General features: G+C 35.8%; 1 protein-coding gene across 1 annotated transcript in view; it reads right to left on the reverse strand.

Moving 5' to 3' along the window:
- The window catches only part of LOC140141304 (phosphatidylinositol phosphatase PTPRQ-like), a 177,717-nt gene that overhangs the window by 78,923 nt on the left and 78,463 nt on the right, over positions 1-20,331 (reverse strand). Inside the window, exon 5 of the mRNA XM_072163131.1 lies at positions 896-1,051. Within this exon, the coding sequence (XP_072019232.1) occupies positions 896-1,051 (156 nt within the window). The remainder of the gene's footprint in view (positions 1-895; positions 1,052-20,331) is intronic.

Genomic DNA, 20,331 nt, shown 5'->3' on the forward strand with positions numbered 1-20,331 from the left:
CTATGGACCAGATTGTGTCACATATAATATTAGGCATAATATCTTATGCAGACCACCTCTGTCTCATCAATTCTGGCCTAATTGTTACTGACCTCACAAGTTGAGAATTACATGCACTCATTTCGTTATCCAAACATCTATAACTTAATTTATAAGATGCATGCTTAAATTATCCAAATGTAGCAGATCACTGGAAACTTATGCTCATACATCAGGACACAGTTCTAAAACCCCAACATGTTTATACACTAATAAAATGACCTTTGAATATTTTGGGTACTAAAATTCATACTCTTCAATTTGAGGTCAAATTTGTATCAATTCAACTATGTCATTGGCAATGATATCCCTTTGGCTCAGAGTGCAATTTGAGCAATTTTATAAAGTCACCTACGGATATCAATTTATAGTGCAAAAAAAGAATGAAATTATAATCCATTTCTTCTAGATTTGACTGTGATGTTGAGACTGGGTGAGGCTTTCCACAGTGGACCTGCAAGTGTGAGTAGTACCATATTTGTCCGTAGCGGTACTCTGTGCACAGTAGCGTAGCCAGTGGGTGGCAAGGGGGGCAGAGTGCCTCCCCTGACAAAAAATGAAAGAAAAAAGTGCCCCTCTGACAAAAAAAAATGAAAGAGAAAATCTGAGGGCAAAGGAAAAGAAAAGGGCAAGGAGCCCTTTTCCACCAAGATTCACCCCGATCATGGGCCAAAATAGTGTAAAATATAAAATTGTCACAATAAAATCTAACAAATTGCTTTGGATCTCTAAATCCTTCCAGGGTAGATATTCCTGGGTTAGTAAAGTGAGATGCTTAGATGGTTTACAAAACCCTCCATACAACTGAAGTGCAGTTATCATTTTCTGACATTTTTTTAAATTCATCTGTACTTACCTCCCATACAGTCAATCCCATCATACCCTGCAGCACATGAGCATCCATAGGGATCGGGTAAACAGAATAGTTGCCCCTGACAACCGTTACTATGACTATCACCATCTGGGGAACACTTGAATGATCCATCTTGTCCAAAATGATTCCTTCCATGTACTGTAAAATGGTAAAAAAAAAAAAAAAAAAAAGAGTTGTTAAAATATTTGAGTATTTACTTTCTTCAAAATACAGAGTTGTTAAAAATATTTGAGTATTTAAGTATTAACTTTCTTCAAAATGTAATTGTGTGTTGTTCAAGAACATCTAAAACCACTACACCAAAGTACACTCTTCCTTAGAAGCCATCACAAGCTTGTATGCTACTAAGTAAAGGAACTCTCTTAAGAGGCGCAACACTAAATCACTCCGCATTTTATGTAACAACGAAATTCGCTAATATAGTCCATAGTGAATATGAGATTGTAGCGACCATATCTACCGACATGTTCACTTTAAATCACTCAATATCGGCTCATATGAATTCGACAAGAGTCTTTAATGATAACATGCAGATAAAAACTGGACAATTGATCTCAAAAGCAATTCTCTGTGGCGGATTAAGAGAAAACCCGGTTTTGAAATGTGAGTGGTGAGTTTAGTATATTTTTAGCTATTTTTTTTTGCACCGCAAATTAGCGAAAAAAGTCAATGGTCATCGATATATGCCGACAAAAGTTTTGGAATCTAGAGAAACAGAGCTTTAATTTGATACCAAATTTATTTTGCCAAGTATTGCAGGGACGCCAGAAATGGCGCTCAAGTAGGCCAAAATCACACGTTATCCTATGGGGCGGTGAATTAGTGCTGCGCCCCCTTGTAACGGCCGTCATTATGAACGCGTTCCTTTTACATTGTTCGCGTAAAAATAAGAGACGCGCTTCACAAAATGTGTTCTATTTCCATCATGATGATAAACAAAGATTACAAAAAGTCATCCTCATGAAAAATTATTGGAAAAAAACACTTTATTGGCCGAGTAGGCGCCTTCAAAGTCTAGAAATGCGTCCGAAAATCCCCAAAAAGGCTCATAAATGGATTTTAAGGTTAATAGACATTGTTAATCTGCATGAAGCCGTTTTGCTGAATATTCAGTAGGCCTACGCAAAAATATCGCAAATGTTACCACTGGAACGGGGGGGGTATTTATACTTGAGACTCAGTAATAAATGATTTCCAAAAGAAAATGGCAACACTGATAATCTAGAAAAGAAATTAATCTTGGTTCAAAGACGTGCTCAAATTGTCGCCTGTCACTAATTTTGTGAGTTTTGTATAAACTTTCGCATATTGAAGGAAAAGTCGAAATATTCGATTTTCGGCATTTCGGCACTGATCTTTAAAACATCATTTCTCTTGAACGGAATGTCGCAGAGACATGAAATCTTCGGTGTTGAGCTTCAAATTTTCTATAGTTTACTTAATGAGTAATAAATGTGGATTTTGAAAACTTTTAACACCTTATAAGAGGGCGCAACACTAAATCACTCCGCATTTTATGTAACAACGAAATTCGCTAATATAGTCCATAGTGAATATGAGATTGTAGCGACCATATCTACCGACATGTTCACTTTAAATCACTCAATATCGGCTCATATGAATTCGACAAGAGTCTTTAATGATAACATGCAGATAAAAACTGGACAATTGATCTCAAAAGCAATTCTCTGTGGCGGATTAAGAGAAACCCGGTTTTGAAATGTGAGTGGTGATTTTAGTATATTTTTAGCTATTTTTTTTTTGCACCGCAAATTAGCGAAAAAAGTCAATGGTCATCGATATATGCCGACAAAAGTTTTAGAATCTAGAGAAACAGAGCTTTAATTTGATACCAAATTTATTTTGCCAAGTATTGCAGGGGCGCCAGAAATGGCGCTCAAGTAGGCGAAATCACACGTTATCCTATGGGCGCTGAATTAGTGCTGCGCCCCTTAAATTGCCCGATTGAAATATGTCAAACTTTTAACGATTGATGATAGGAATCAATCTAAATAGATTGAAAAATAGATTGAAATGTTTTTTTGTTTTCACTCTCTATGTAGACTGATTTCACTATCTAATCAAGTGTTACTCCTATAATGTACTGCCAAATGACATGTGTACATATGTTTGGAATGAGATTTCAAACTGTTTTAAAGTGAACATTCTCAATCTTTTTTTCAACTGGAAAGGACTTGTCCCTAATTTGGGGCAGCAAAAGATTGAAAACAATGAAAATCAATCCTTTCTACTGAAAATTCAATCGAATAAAGATTTGCCCCTAACTTTAATCGCTAAAAGATTGTAAAAGATTGAGAATCACTCCTTTTGAGTGAAAAAAATCAAATCACCCGACTAAATATACAGTCGAAAACGATTCGCGAGATTGAAAATTCAATCTTTTTGATTGAATATTCAATCGGGCAATTTAAGAGAGGAGGGACATATGAAATTAGTTCCTGATGTCCAATGTCAGTAGTGGATCCAAGGGGACTTTGGGGACCACCTGCTAAAATAGCTAAATCATAATGTTATCAGCTATTAATTTTCAAAATGTTATTGAGGTACTGACAACATCAGCTTTGCATAACTATAACCATTTTCAAACCTGCAATTATCTACCATTGGATACTAATTCACACACTTACTAATAATATACATGAATACTTAATTATACTAAAAAGCCCATAGGCGTAAACAGTTAAAAAGCCCATAGGCGTAAACAGTAACTCCTACCTGTGAGTCACTATATACTTTGAAATATTGAACCTGGGTACTCAGTGGCGTGTCCAGTGGGGCTTTGGGGGCTGAAGGCCCCTCCCCACACATTGTTAAAAATCATTGAAAATCAGCCGTTTTTGGCTATTTTAGCCATTAAACCCCCCGGCATAAAACTGAAAGCCCTTCTGAGCACCCCCCTACACCCCCAGCAGGAATAGGTCCTGGGCACACAGGTAGTACTTGACTATCTTGCCAAAATTATAGTAGAGCTTCTGAACCAATATGCATTAGAAACTCAGACAATAAGGAGTTTCTACAGACTTTGATACACGTTAATACTAGCACTTCAATTATTATTGACCTCCTTACAATAACCTGTGAAGTAATTACAGACATGACTATAAACAGTACTTGGAATCCTGACAGAGCGATGGGGCTTTTAATGCATAGTGCATTTTAAATAGACTTTCTATAGATCTACACATGTCTGTGTTTACTGTAAGTCTTGACCTTCTTATCAATACAGCATTCAAGCTATTATTCATCATCTATCCAGTATTTGAAATTTTTTTACAGATCGTTTTGTTTATGCATCACCTCTTCCACAGGTCAGTCTCTTATACACAAGACATACCACCACACGCTTGACTGCACATTGAGTATCCTTTGCAAAAGTACCTCTCTCGTTCATAGTTGACCGTCGAAAGTTCATCATAGTTTATGATGCCTGTTACACATTGGAACTTCGCACTGTACATGATGCTGAAGAGGTACTTTTGTGCGCACACGATAGGGGAAATTATTTCATGCTTCGGGTTTTATCAGAATTACTCAATATGAAAAGGTATATACGGTACCTTTTGAAAACTGTTTGGATGCTGCTGATTATCAACATAGAATAGAACTGAAAGTAGAATGCAACTCAAATGAATGCATCAAACTACTCTGAAATACTCCAAATGCTATCTTCAGTAGATAGCAATTAGCATACTTCTAATACTGAACTGAGTGCTTTGTATTACTCTAAAATATGCTATCTTCAGTATATATCATACTTCTACTGAACTGAGTGCATCAAATGACTCTGAATGCTATCTTCAGTAGATAGCATGTTCATATGCTACATGCTTTCTTCAGTAGATAGCATACTCCAACAGAACTGATGTAAACACAGCCAAAAAAGAAAGTCTCCATTAGTTCCATCCCCATTTAATCAGAGTCTGATGAGTTTATGGCAAAATAATTTATATAATAGTTTTCTATACACTTTCCCTCAAACGTTAATACCAAATTTGATATAAAAATTTAATCATCATGAGCATAGGAGCCGTTGTTTGGAAATTCGTGCAAAAAAAAAAATGACAAATTACGAATTGACCACGCAAAATCCAATGCATGGTATCAGCTTATTATGTGGCCTGAAGCAACCCGACATGAATCATTGCCACTTGCCTGCGCACAATTGAAAGAGCGGGTTATTTGATTTGCATTTTGACATGCATGGGTAAACCTTTAACCTGCCGGCCTATTCAGGCGACGTAATTCTTGGTACTCACGCTAGCTCTGCTACGTGATACAATTCCTATGTCATTTTTAAAATTGCGCGAATTTCCAAACAACGGTTTCTATGCTCACGATGATTAAACTTTTGATATCAAATTTGGTATCAACATTTGAAGGAAAGTGTATAGAAAACTATTATATAAATTATTTTGCCATAAACTCATCAGACTCTGATTAAATGGGGATGGAACTACTGGAGACTTTCTTTTTTGGCTGTGTTTATAATAAATTACTCTGAATGCTATCTTCAGTAGATAGCAAACTCATACTGAACTGAGTGCATCAAATGACTCTGAATGCTATCTTCAGTAGATAGCATGTTCATATGCTACATGCTTTCTTCAGTAGATAGCATACTCCAACAGAACTGATGTATAATAAATTACTCTGAATGCTATCTTCAGTAGATAGCAAACTCATACTGAACTGAGTGCATCAAATTCCTCTGAATGCTATCTTCAGTAGATAGCATGTTCCTACTCTGAAAGCTATATTCAGTAGATAGCACACTCCTACTGAACTGATACTTCAAATTTCTCTGTATGTTATCTTCAGTAGATAGCATACTCCTACTCTGAATGCTATCTTCAGTAGACAGCATGCTTCTACTGAACTCAAATTATTCTGAATGCTATCTTCAGTAGATAGCTTGCTCCAACTGTACTGAGTGCACCAAATTACTCGGAATGTTATCTTCAGTAGATATCATACATACTCCCCCTGTGGAAGATATTTCCAACATTTTCCACAGGGGTAGTGTGGATTTCAACTGGAATAACACATTGGGATTATAAGAAACCATAAAACTGCTCCGAAGAGTTCAAATTGCAAACAAAAGTAAATATTAATACTGCAAAAATACACACCTTAGAGCACTATCAATGCATTTCAAGCACAAGGACAACAATGCTATTTATAACTATTGACTACTCTATCATTAGTAAAACAACAATAAGAGTATACATTAACCTTAATTTTGCAAACATATTATTTAGTTCAAATGAGAACAGAAAATCAATCAATATATGGGGACAAAGCTAGTATGTGTTATTATTAGCCTTGACACATCTATCAAATGAAGGCTTGCCAAACCCATGAATTGGTAGCCCAATTGGGCGACTTTTGAAGATTTATCTTGCAACTTTTGATAATTTCCTGTCCCATCGCTGCTCATTGAAACCAACGGTTAAGCAAAAAATTGGATGACTTTTCAACATTTGCTCTGTGACTTTCGGCGGTTTCCTGTCTCATAGAAACCAATGGTTATTAATAATAATTGGGTGACTTTTTGATAATTTAACCCACGATTTGGGCTGAAAATTTTTGGCAACCCTTTTCAAATGAGGATCTCATTAATGCTCATCTATCAATAAACATCATTAATGTAGAAGCAGAGAGTACTGACTCTGTCGTGCTTGCGTGTAATTCATGGAGGGCAAAATAGTGTACCTCTGGACTGTTTCGCTATGTGCCTACTTCGAGTTAGACTGTGTCAGTTGCTTACGTTCTGTATCAGTGGCGTGCACAGCACATTGAAAGTGGGGGGCCAGGTTGTTCAGTTCCCCCGAATGGAGTCTGATTAGGAGTGTGAGGGGGCAAATTTTGATGTTTTTGACGTTTTCCCCCCGAATTTTGACATTTTTGATGTTTTTCCCCCGAATGACCAACAAAAGTGGGGAGCCATTGCCCCCCTGCCCCCCCCCCCCTTTGCGCACGCCACTGTTCTGCATGTAACATGTTGTGCCTAAAATGCCTGCTAAGGGCTGAATACGCGCACCTTTGTAATGCCCAATCCTAAAGATGCAAATTATTGTTTGATTTTGGTATCTTGCCAAAAAATGCTGGAGGTACACTAGTATTATCCTCCATGAGCGACAAAACAATACAGCGGATTTACCATAGCATTACAAATGGGGTAATTTTGAGTCGGTAATCTTTGGGTATAACGTTTTTCATATACCACTACAGTTTCTACAAGGAAAGTTTGGCACTGGCCATTGCTGATACGTTGCTTTAAACGCATAAAAATAACCAATCACGCCAGGGTTAACGCGATGCTACACAGCTTGTTTAGTGCATGAGGTATCAATATTTCATAGCTTTTAAAGGCACGATTCAATCAGAACTCTGCTTCTGTGCAGTGTAAGGTGCACATGCATTAAAGTGACAATCAAGTAACAAACTTCTCTGAAAACTTGTGTAATTATGCTGATATTTTCTAAAAAATTATTCAAATCTTATACAAAAAATGGCTAATTAAAAAGTTCAAAAAGGTCAACTTTGTGTAAGAGAACTGTCCTTGAAATACTATAGTATTTTTCATTATGCACACCTTATAATTTTGAATGAAAAGGTGCAACAAAACTAAGGGCATTGTTTCCGCTAGCAAACTTACCGAACAACAATAACAACACAAACAAGCTAATTCTGGATAATTATTTGTTTATTTACAGTACACAAGACAATTACCTAACAATGGGTACAACTAACAAGGCATTTTGGTAGATATCGCAATATGCCTGAACTGCTCTGGTCAGTAAATGATTATTTGCAGATTTTCAAACAATTGGTGACCACTTTTATTTGAAAACTTGAAACTAATTACCTAACAATGAGTACAACTAACAAGGCATTTTGGCAAATATTGCAATATACTGAATGGCACTGGTCAGTAAATGATTTGCAGAATTTCGAATAATTAGTGACCACTTTTATTTGAAAACTTGAAACGTAAGTTGATTATTCTTGGCAGCTTTATTTGTCCACCTGTGCGTTTGTATATAAGGCAAGAAAAAATAAAAGATTGTTTACTTGTCCTGCACCGATCGACCCTAATCTTGAAAATCTGGAAAAAAGTTTTTGTTTTTTTTACTGTACAAATGAATACCAATCCTAATTTTGGAAATTCCAGAAAAAACATTTTTGACATATCCTGAAAAGTTTTTTTTTACATAAATCTACAACCTAATGCTTTTAAAACATATGTTTATCAATATTTGGGGGTATATTTGAAAAAATAATTGTTCATTTCTCTGAGAAAAATGTGGACCACAAAAGGCACATCAGCTGAGACATAAGGTTTCTTTGTTGGCCTTATATCCACAGATCAGCAGAAGCGCATTGCTGTTGGTGCTTGGTGCCTTTGCCTCATACTTGATATAGGGCACCTTGACATGAGCAAACTTCTATTTTGTGGAGCAAAGCTATAATTTGTTATCTACTGAAGATAGCAAGTTGTACAACAGTCACTAGCCTGGTTTTTGTAAGGCAAAAGATTTTTACCCAAAATTTTAGTGTATATTTGAAAAAATATATATGTATTGGCCATTTCTCTGAAACAAATTTGCACCACAAAACGCATGTCAGCTGAGACATAAGGTTTCTTTGTTAGCCTTCTATCCACAGATCAGCTGAGGCACATTGCTGTTGGTGCTTGGTGCCTTTGCCTCATACTTGATATAAGGGCACCTTGACATAAGGGAAATGAGCAAACCTCAATTTTGTGGAGTAAGCTATAATTTGCTATCTTCTGAAGATAGCAACTTGTACAACAATTGCTAGCCTAATTTTTTTAAGCAAAAAATGTTACAAAACTGCATGCATAATTGCATGGAAATAGATTGGTATATAACAAATTATTTTATTCTTAGGTTTACTTCAAGTTTGGTAGTGACGTCAATACTTTTTTTTGCGGTGTGTTGGCAAACCACCCTTGTACGTGTGCGTGTATGCTCTACATGATTAACTTAATATGCATGATTCAATACTGCACCCAGCAGCAAAACATGCACCTATTTCACTTCTGAACTTGAGGAGACTCAATATAGTTGTCAGATAGCACACAGCTTTCCCCCAACTATAAATGTATAGCACATATGTGACCAGCTCCAACAAAACCCGGAACAAGTTGCCAGACATGTTTTTGAGTTATAGGCCTTTAAAGATGACATTCCCACCCATTCCCATTCAAAAAAAAAAATCAAATTTTGGAATTCTTAATTTCATGGTATTTGACCTTGGGACTGAGTGGACTTTCACAATCCTTGAAAGTACTTATTAAAAGAGGTTTATTTAATCAATAATTGACAGTTGACATATGATAATCCCTATTCAATCTGGTGTAAAGCAGGAAACTAATTAGCCCATTACTCAGAATAGCAGTTCAGCAAATATATCAAGGTATCATTTACAAAATTATCCATATCTTGAAAAGTATTGATGCTATGTATATAATTTTGGTATCATTTTGACGCTTATTGTCATGTGCTTTTTATTCAAATCATGAAATGTTAAAAATGTGACTTGTTCCTGGTTTTGTCAGAATGGGTCACATATATAGCTTTTTCACTATTTGCTTAATATTATAATAGCCAAGTGGAAAATGAGTTTTTCAAGTGCATTGTGAAATGGTAATAACTACTAAAGATCAAGAATACCATGGCTGAATGAAATGACCAAAATAATTCTATGAAAATGATGTAGAGCAGAAAATTGAACAGCAAGGATGCGAATATTTAATTTGATAACAAGCACCGGAACAAGTGTAATTAAAATTACTGGGGCAATTTGAACAATGGCGCTACACAAATAAATACTGTGAACAACAATTAGGACTGAAGATCAATTTAGTTAACTTAAGGTGGTACTACACCCCCTGATCAATTTTGTGACTAATTTTGCATTTTTCTCAAAAAATAACTACACACTGGTAATAAAAGTTATGTATATTATAGGGCTAAGGAATCCAATTACTTCACTTAAATTTCAGTGATTCAAGACAAGTGGTTCATTATATGTTAAGAAATGAGGTACATTCTAGCGGTACCTCTTTTCTTATCATAAATAAGGTACTGCTTGTCTAGAGTCACTGAAATATACATAACTTTTATTACCAGTGTGTTATTATTTTTTAAGAAAAATACAAAAATAGTCACAAATTTATCAAGGGGTGTAGTACCATCTTAAGGCCAGTTAGAGTAGTTATATGTTGTGAATTCCACACACCCTATGGAAAACATGGCCTTAATCTTCCACACAGTGAGTCCAAATTTCAAATGGGGTTACCTGAATTGGTGACTCCATTTGAAGTCTACACCCCCTGTGTGGAATATCAAGGACATGTTTTCCATAAGGGATGTGAATTTCAAATGGAATTGCCCAATAGTTAGAACTGCTGATTAGATTTGCTGATTGGCTGAATTCAATCTCAGGATCCCAAAATTTTATTCAAAACTTGCAGATTTTGTCACACAAACAACACCAAAGGGATTATTTTATTCTAAAATCAAAATAATTGATTTGCAAGTGCCTTTTCTCACATACTATTCACACAGCAACAGAACAATTGATATACAACAAATTATTGACTATAAAAACTATGCTTTGGTGAGGCTATGCCACAAAACACATAATACAATTATAGAACATAAAATGTATCTATTATAGAACACAATATGTATCTTGAAGTGGTATAATCCAATCTTTTCTATCTGACATTGCCGCCTACCATTAAGGGATCTAAAATGAGCGTTTATTGGGTTTCGACAGTATTTTTTGTGGGACCTGAGAGCACCCCAGACCTATCGAATTGCATTCTGAATACGAAGCATGTCTTTCTGATATCAAATAATTTTCATTTTTTGAAAATCACAATATAATACAAATTTTATGACAAATTATAAAAATTTGATATTTTTCAAATTTTGATATAATACAGTCCTCGGTAAATTATATAAATCTAATGATATATTCTTAAAGTGTATGTAGCAGGAGGAAAAGCCGACGGTCAATTGAAAATTTTGACCTTTCATATTGAAGATATGGATTTTTTTCCCAAAATGACCTAATTTTTTTTGTGTTTTGGGAAAAAAATCCATATCTTCAATACCAAAGGTCAAAATTTTCAATTGATCGTCGGCTTTTCATCCCACCTAAATACACTTTAAGTATAAATCATCAGATTTATAAAGTTTACTTCAAGTACTGTTAAATATCAAAAATATCAATTTTAATGATTTGCCATAAAATGTGTATTAAATTGCAATTTCAAAAATCAAAATTATTTGATATCAGAATGACATTCTTCGTATTCAGAATGCAATTCGATATGTCTGATGTGCTCTAATGTCCCAAAATAAATACTGTCCAAACGTTCATACCCCAGCCCTTAAAACAATACCAACAGAAAAACACACACAAAATGTTCAACACACTTGCCCTTTCCCTGTTCAGATCTTTGCTACAGTATTGGTTTTATTTCTCCTTTGTATAACCTTTGTTATGAATCATGTTTGTTTAATCTATGGTTCAACACTTCCAATTATTATACCAGTTCAAAATGGCAGAAAACCCACACTTGGCAGGTTTTTCCTGCTTGCCATCTGCTGTAACACCAGCAATTTTTTTCTCTTATTGCTCACAATCCTTTAGAAAAATGCAATCATCTAGAAACTCTTTTAAGAGAATTGACCAGTTGAAATTAAAGCCTTTTCAAATTAATACCACAGCAAAGCTCTGTGATCAACAAATTGTCACAATTGTTAAGCTACTTAATTACTTCATGAGTCTTCTCATCTTCTCTGTTCCTAGTAGATATCTATTTTGCAATTAAAATAATGACCAGCATATTTGCATGGATTTCGTAAATTGCAAACCAGAAATTCACTGGCACCTATAAAATGTGCAAAATGACAAAATAGATCAAATTTGTGGACATTTAAATGTGCAAGTTGCATTACAATTAGTAGCACAATCAAGCATCATGAGTTATTTGCATGCAATACCTTATTTTTCATTGTTATTCTTGCTTATTTGAAAAAGAAAGGGCCAAAATGGGCTGATCTATGCAAGAAAACTGATTTCATATTGCTATGCGCTCACGTTTATGAGACAACTCTGCATAATAAAACAAGACCTGTTCTAAGTATGGAGATTAGTCCTAAAGAGAAGGAACTTTTTGATATTACATACCTTATTCTCAATATTTTTATAGATCCTGTTAAAGGCAAACCCATGTAGCTTGATATTAGCTAGCTATAAATAATTGTTAGGACTTTGCTACCACGTAAGGAGTAAAATAAAAGACTAAAGGGATCCCTGTCTAAGTCTAACCTCCATAGCCCTGGTCTAACTTGTTCTGTGCATATGGATACCAAGTTTTTTCATCATTCCCTACATGATGAGATGCCTTTGTGGCATTTCAAGATATGTCCATTTCAGACCAAAAGGTTAGTCAGTAAGTAAGCAAGTAACCTACACTTATATAGGCTGATACAATTTCATGGTTCAGCAAAAACATAGCAAATACAACATTTTATTTTTACATGGGTAGCAAGTACTTTTGAATCACTCCGCTTCCATTAGGCCTAAAAAATTGGTCGATTGGCATAACCTGACCAACCCTAAAAGTAGGCCTGACCCTACCTACCCACCATATTTTTTTATGTTACCAGACCTGAAAGTGTGTCTTTAAAAAAATATCTGTTTTTAGCTTTAAAAATCTGAAATTACTTAAACCATACATACTTTTGTACACAACAAATGTAGAAAAATATCTGAAAGTTGAAAAAAAATATCTGAAAACAGATAAATATCTGGTCTCTCACACCCCTGTATTACGCCAATCATCAAACAATTGTTTAGGCCTTATGATCTACTAGTAATTAACAAAGTAGATATACATTACATGTTGAGATGGCAGTGTTGTGGTATTTGTTAGATCATAGGTTACACTATGCCACAAGTCAACTGTGAAACTATTTTCTGGTTAAATGATTCAATCACAAATTGGGTATACCAAGAAACCTGCCGTGGGATCACATGTACTATGTACTAATGCGTAATATTTGTGTTAGGGAATTTGTTAGGGAATTTCCCTCATAAATATTGATTGAAAGTAAAAACAGATGAATTTGGTATAGGCCTAAAGGCTATGTGTTACATGTTTTTTTAGTTGAAAAAAAAATCAAGGGCTTTGTGAGATACTCTCTAAATGTAAAAGAGTGAAAAACCACTCTGAATTTCAGAGTGAATTTAAGTTAGCTCTAAAAGAGTGGGTTTTAGCTCTAAAAGAGTGAAAACAGTACACATAATTTCACTCATGATTTCGAGTGAACCTCACTTTCGCTCAAAAGTGGCGCAAAATCTCACTCTTTCTTGGAGTGAACTGTCAGCCAATCAGAAGCGCCGAAAATCGGCCGATGTTTGTTGAACTTGTGTAACAAAATGGCAAACAGTGTGTGAATGAATGGCGAAAAATAAGCGGATTTGATGAAGAAATAGACAGCATACTCAATAGTGATTACATTTATGTGTAGGTCATAACTCGTAGCAAGTATACACTTGGTCTGGAGACAACGGCGCAGTAAGCTTAAGTCATATGTGAGCAGTTTGTGTGCCGGTTTACATGTACGCATATGTAAGCTTATGTAGGTTACGCCGCATCACGCTTCTCCAGACTGTGACCGTAACTTGGTAAACATGGTATTTGCCAAGTGTTATGTCCTACACCTAAGTGTACTCACCATTGAACAGTTTGACTATTAGCTTCACTAAATCCATAGTTTTTCATCATTCATCCCACACTGAAGTTGGACACATTGTGTATGTGCTTAAGCTTTAGACCAGTTCAATATTCCTAGACCGGGCCCTACCCTAACCTGGGGCCTAGCCTCACAACAATTTAAAGCACATAGTAGCTATTAATATGAACTGCTGTGATATTCTTGTATATAAAATAGGCCTAAATGAATAAATAAATAAATAAATAAATGCTCTTTTCTGATTCACTCTTTTCCGGAGTGAATTTTTTCACTCTTTCTTGAGAGTGAGCTTCACTCTAAAAGAGTTGTCACTCAGATGGCTCTTTGAAAGAGTGAGATTTCACTCTTTTTGAGTGATTTTTCACTCTTTCACATTTAGAGAGTATATCTTTTTCTATTATGCCTTTGGCCCACTTCGCATGCAATTTATAAAAAAAACTACTAAACAAGGATCAAAATGGACCAACCATAATTACCATATGAGTTATGTGGCTAAATGGCATTTCAAATGTTCTTTAAAACATTATAAATGAGTAATAAACTTTTCTTCCAGAAACATCCTTCATGATTTCTAATTATGTATGTCAATTTTGTGGAAAAGGAAAGACTGTATAATTTAGTAATGACAAAAACCTTTTAAACTTGAACTAAAAATAGATTGTATCACAAATATTGCATGGCCTGCTAGCCAAGCAGTAAATTAAGCTACTTCATTTCACTGACTATCAGAACACAAAATAAGGCCAAAAAAAGTGTTGCCCTCCGCGACCGGGTCATTGGCATGGAAAATCAATTTTGGCACTTTTCTCAAAAACTGCTGATTTTTGCAGAAATCTGCTGTAATAGTCAGATTCTTTGAATCATTTCCTTTCTGAAAATGTATACTTTTATATGCTTATCATCATTGCGTTTAAAGATACAATACAAAACAATCTCTAAAATTTCCCAATTTGAATGATCCTGCATGCCACCTTAACTGCTCCAATTTACGCCTAAATACCTGTTCTGTGACAAATAAAAGCATGGGACTTCCCCACACCAGGAAATAAATCAAGAACACAAAGGCAGTCAATGTCATTGTCAAACTTTCACTAACATAAAGCACCTATTTGAAGTCCCTTGATACAATTCTGATGATGTCATTGCTCATGCACCATAACCAATGAGGTAGAACCAAAGAGAACCGCCTCTGCCATGTTTACGTGCCAATCATAGAAGGCAAATAGTGTACCGCCGGATATTAGGTAAGCACCTGGCAAACTTTGATATAAAATTGGAATGGTTGAGCCCATGAGCTATGAGTTTTAAAATATTGGACAAGATGAAGTCGAGTCCAATTATATTTTAAAACTCATAGCGAGACAAATAAATATTGGGCGTAAAGCATCCAATTTTATCATTATTATGTGTTGGATCCAATATTTGCACACACTTGGATCCATCAAAACATCAATGTTAACTGTAGTGCACAAACCTTTGTAAGGCTCTAAGGCGACAAAAAAAAACCCTGTTCTACAGGCCCAAACAACTCGGATTTTCTATTTTTGAGATATTTTTATCTTTATTTGCTGTATGCAACTATGCATGTATGTAGAATCAACCGTTTTTAGCTTTTAAAAAGAACAGAGTTTGCCAAAATTGTTGTATGCATGTAAAATCAGCTGTTTTGGGCAAAAAGTAGATTTATTTTGACTGAAAGAAAATGCATCATAGCAAAACGAAGGTTAAAAACTGCAAAAAATAGTAATTTAGTTACAGATTTTTGTAATTGTCTAGTCATTTGCTAAAAAAAACCTGACCCTACTTGAAGGTCCGCCCGCCCATAGAACAGGGTGTTTTTTTTGTTGCCACACCGAAAAATACTGGAGGTACACTATTTGCCCTCTATGAACGACAGACCAAAATGGTGGATTTGCCATAGCGTTACGCACAGGGCAATTTTGGAGTTGGTACTCTTTGGGTATAATCTCTATGGTGGATTTACCATAGCGTTATCTTCTCTTGCGTTACACACAGGGCAATTTTGAGTTGGTACTCTTTGGGTATAAACTCTTTGACTGCAACTTGCAATATTCAGGGATTTTTGCTTTTGTCAGGTTCAAAGTCACATGCAATTCATGGCAACTGTAAACTTCCTGATCATGCAAGTTATATGTATATGGCCATGTGTTTTGAACTCGCCACCCAAAAAGGGTGGCGGCGTTGCATTTTTCCAGAGCCTTCCGCCAAAATGTTTATAACTTGAAAACCACATGTACTACAGACATAAATGTGGTGTCAATTTAAAGCTGAACCTCCATACTACATGCTGTGCGAAATTCATGAATGTGTGTTTTAGGGTGTTGGAGATATGTCCATTTGTTTTTGGAATATTCAGGGTGGCGGTGGCTGAGGAAGCGGTGGCTGAGGAAGCGGGCTGTACAAATCCTATGGAAGACACAGCATCATGAGCATTGCCGTTATATTTTTTTAATGGCTCCCATTTACAAATTAAAACGCCCATCTCCATGTAACTTGGACCCAAGTGTCCATAAGTAAAGAGGTATTAGATAAGCTATGTTTTAGTTCAAAGGCGGGGTCAAAGGTCACAGGACAAAGGTCATTAAAGGTCATTTTCCGAAAAAGTAAGAAAATAGGTATATATGCCCTACCCCTATACAAGTATACATTTTCTGAAGGGAAATTTCATGGGGAGTTCAAATATGATGAGCAATTAAAGATAGGGGCAGAGGTTAAAAAAATATGGCTTGAAAGATAACAAATGAAAAAGTAAAATTTTAGCTGACAATTTCAGTCGGGACAAATTAACAATACCCCCTACAATTTTTTTAATGGTATATTTGGATTCCTCATGCAATTTCCTTTCAGGAAATGTATAGTTTGTAAGGGGTGGAGTGCATATTTAACATTTTATGTCAACTTAAACCTCGGAAGGCGTAAATAAGCTCAAAAAAGGCTGCGCAACGCAAAATGGGGCGAGTTCAAGACACATGGCCATATAGGTTAATTCTTAATTGTCCACAATGACAATTCATTGGCAGCCAGCTTGGCAGCGGAATAAATGCTTTGATGTTTAAAGTCGCTATGTAAATACCTACTGCCTATTATCGCGAAATTGCATGGACAAATCCTATTCTTGCTCACATCCAATTCATCGACGAATTATATTAGAATGTTCATATATTTTACTAAATATATCGCATTCTTGCATAAAAATGCACTTACATAATAATCTAATTTGATAGTAACAATAAGTGGTTCCTGTATGGTCGCCTCCATGTTGAATTTCAAACCGGAAGTCATATTTCACAAGTTTTTTTTCCTTGAATTAACTTCTAATAACTGCCCCTTTTTCAAAAATGCAACACCCCAGCGTTTAATAGAGTTAATATGGTACATTTATTTTGGATTTTTACATCCCTTGCTGAAACCTGGAATGTAGGGCTCGAGCTGCGAACCCATACCCATGTCTAAAAAGAAATTTAACCAAAACTAGGGACCCATTTCTAAGGATTTTGGTTTAAAACTTAGTCCATATTTTTACTGATTTTACATAATTTGTAAAGACATTTTTATATTTTGTGCGTAGTGCATGAAAATACAGGATTTTAGGTTAGAAATTAGTTAATTTACTGTAAAGGGGACCCATTATCTGAGGGTTTTTCTCTTCAAAACAGACCCAAATCTAAGGATTTCTTGTGTGGATAACCTACCCATTTGAGCGCATGCCTCATATAGTCCCCCTGGACTGTAACACCCCTATTTTTACATCATTTTATATTGTGTTGTATCACTTTACATTATATCATTACCCTGGAGGACCTGGGGAACTTGTTTACCAGAAAACTTGCATTGCATCGTGGGATAAATGTCACTAATTAAATAAGTTAATAAAATGTATCTCTTGTCTCATACAACATGGCGATACCATTACTGTAAGTCGCAGGGTTTAGTAGCTAATTGTGTCCACAGTATGGCAATAAAACTTGGTATATCACTGCCTGCAGGCGGCAGTTACACCTATGTGTGGGGCTGCCTGGGTGTGGGTGTGGGGTGGGGTGGGTGTGTCACACAGTGGGAGTGGGTGGGGCGCATGATGAAATGACAATATTCTGTAGAAGTGTTATACTCCATAATTATGTAAACACAATAATGTAGCTCATTCTATGTTGCAATTCTCCAGGATTGGTGAACTCTTGAAAAGTACACGCAATAATAGTAACTTGATATGAACGATCAATACCATGCCTCTGGAGGTTTCCAAGTAATTATTTGATTCTTAACCAACATAGCTGCCATATACTGGATTAATATTTAAATAATATATAACAAATAATATAATAAATAATATATAATAATAGCAAATATAATAAATAATTTGTGTAATAATTTGTTATCATGATGTTTTTTTTTGATTTTGGGCATTTTGTCCCTTTCACAAATATTTGGGGTGGGCAACCAGGTTGGTAAGGTGATATGGAAGACACATGTGGCTTTAATCTCCCACACAGGGGGTGAAGATTTCAAATGGAGTCATCCATTCAGGTAACCCCATTTGAAATTCACACTCCCTGTGTGCAAGATTAATGTCATGTCTTCCACAGGGAGTGTATGGATTTCAACTGGAATATCCCAATGTCAACAATGTGTAGTCCATTTTGAATTCACCGCATTGTTAAAGTACACATAGTACATTTTGTTGAAACTGCCATGTAGGGGGTGTATGTATATATCATAATATGTATCAACTGCAAATAACCCATTGCAAATGCACACGTTTTTTGTTTTTGTTTGGTGCCTTTCTTCATTGGTTACATCGCAGTAACTACTCACTGGCAACAGAGGTATAAAATGTTCATAATGTTTTAAATGAAATGAACCGCTTATTTGAAAAAATGGGACCATGGGAGTCAATGAAGCAAACTAAGTCAGCTGGGCTATTCCAGTTAAAACCCATACTCCCCTACGAAACACATGACCTTAATCACCCAAACAGGGAGTGTGAATTTAAAATAAGTCTACCTGAATGGGTGACTCTATTTGAAATCTACACCACTGGGTGGGAGATTAAGGTCATGTCTTATAGGTGGGTGCATGGATTTCAACCAGAATTGCCCATTGCCAACCACATACAGTCTCTTTGAATCCACTGCATTGTTTTAAAAGTACACATAGCACATTTTGCTATAAATGGCCAGATAAGTCAACCTATTCCAGTTTAAATCCATACACCCTGTATGACTTTAACTGTCCCACACAGGGGTGTCGATTTCAAATGGAGTAACTCATTCAAGTAACTCCATTTCAAATTCACACTCCCTGTGTGGGAGATTGAAGTCATGCCTTTAATAGGGGGTGTATGGATTTCAACTGGAACAGTCCAATAGATCCCATTTGAAATTGGGAGATTGAGGTCATGCCTTCCATAGGGGGTGTATGGATTTCCAATTATTGGTGCCCAATTTGTTGACACTTGCAAGATGACACCTCCATCCAGCTCCTGATACAAAGTACACCTTATTGAGTACTAATTAAATGGGTATTATAGATGTTTAGGTTTAAGATCAAGTTTATTACAGAATCACGATTTGCTGAGATCTGATCTCAAATTGGTTCTCAAGCTTTGCTTGTGGTCAGATTCTTCTTTAGATTACTCCAATAAATGACGAGCTTTGTTGCAAGACCCTTACATCCACTTGAGCAATTTTGAGAACACAGAAAAAAATCAGCAAAATATCACTGACAGGGGGTTTACAACAAAAGCAGTTTTTGGTGGGATGCTCATCCTACCCAAGCATCTCGCCAAAAACTGCTTTTGTTGCAAACCCCCATATATCAGTACTTTTTTGATTTTTTTGATGTTTTCTCAAAATTGTTCAAGTGGATATATTGGGGTTTTGCAACAAAACTCTTCAAATATAAATGCTAAATTCAACAAATCTGTGAAATATCAGACACTGCTAGGTCTCAGTAGAATCAGTTTGTGCTTGCTGACCCCGGTCCCCGCACTCCGTGCATCCGCGGGTATTCATGCTCGTCGAAAATTTCAGATGAAGAAACGCGATTCGCGAAATACACAAAAAAGGGGTGTTTTTTCAAACCATGTGTTCGGGAAATTGACAAACAAGGGTATTTTCATCGAGCAGCCTACGTGTTTCTGCCAGAAAAGGGTATATTAGAAATATCGTTCGTGTTTTAGCGAAAATAGTGGTATTGTCGAAGGGCAAATAATTCGCGAAATCGCTAAAAAAAAAGGGGGTGTTTTCCCCTAAAAACTTCGCGAAATGAGATGCAAAAGGGGGTGTTTTTAAAGTTCACCGATGAGCATGAATACCCGTGGATGCACGGAGTGCGGGGACCGGGTTGCTGACTGGCTTTATATCCGAATTCAACTAGCCAATTATTTAGAAGGAGGTTTTTATATATCATACAGTTTTTATTCATACCTACATCAGCAGTAGTGTACTAAAGAATGTTGCTGGTACCAGCAAATATTCTATATTTAGAATTTTCTTTATGTACAAAATTCCGGTATAATTTTTAAAGTGGCTTGAAAACTTCTATAAATATTTTGAAATCTAAAAAATAATACAA

Source organism: Amphiura filiformis, chromosome 19 (genome assembly GCF_039555335.1).
Source record: "Amphiura filiformis chromosome 19, Afil_fr2py, whole genome shotgun sequence".
Classification (NCBI taxonomy): domain Eukaryota; kingdom Metazoa; phylum Echinodermata; class Ophiuroidea; order Amphilepidida; family Amphiuridae; genus Amphiura; species Amphiura filiformis.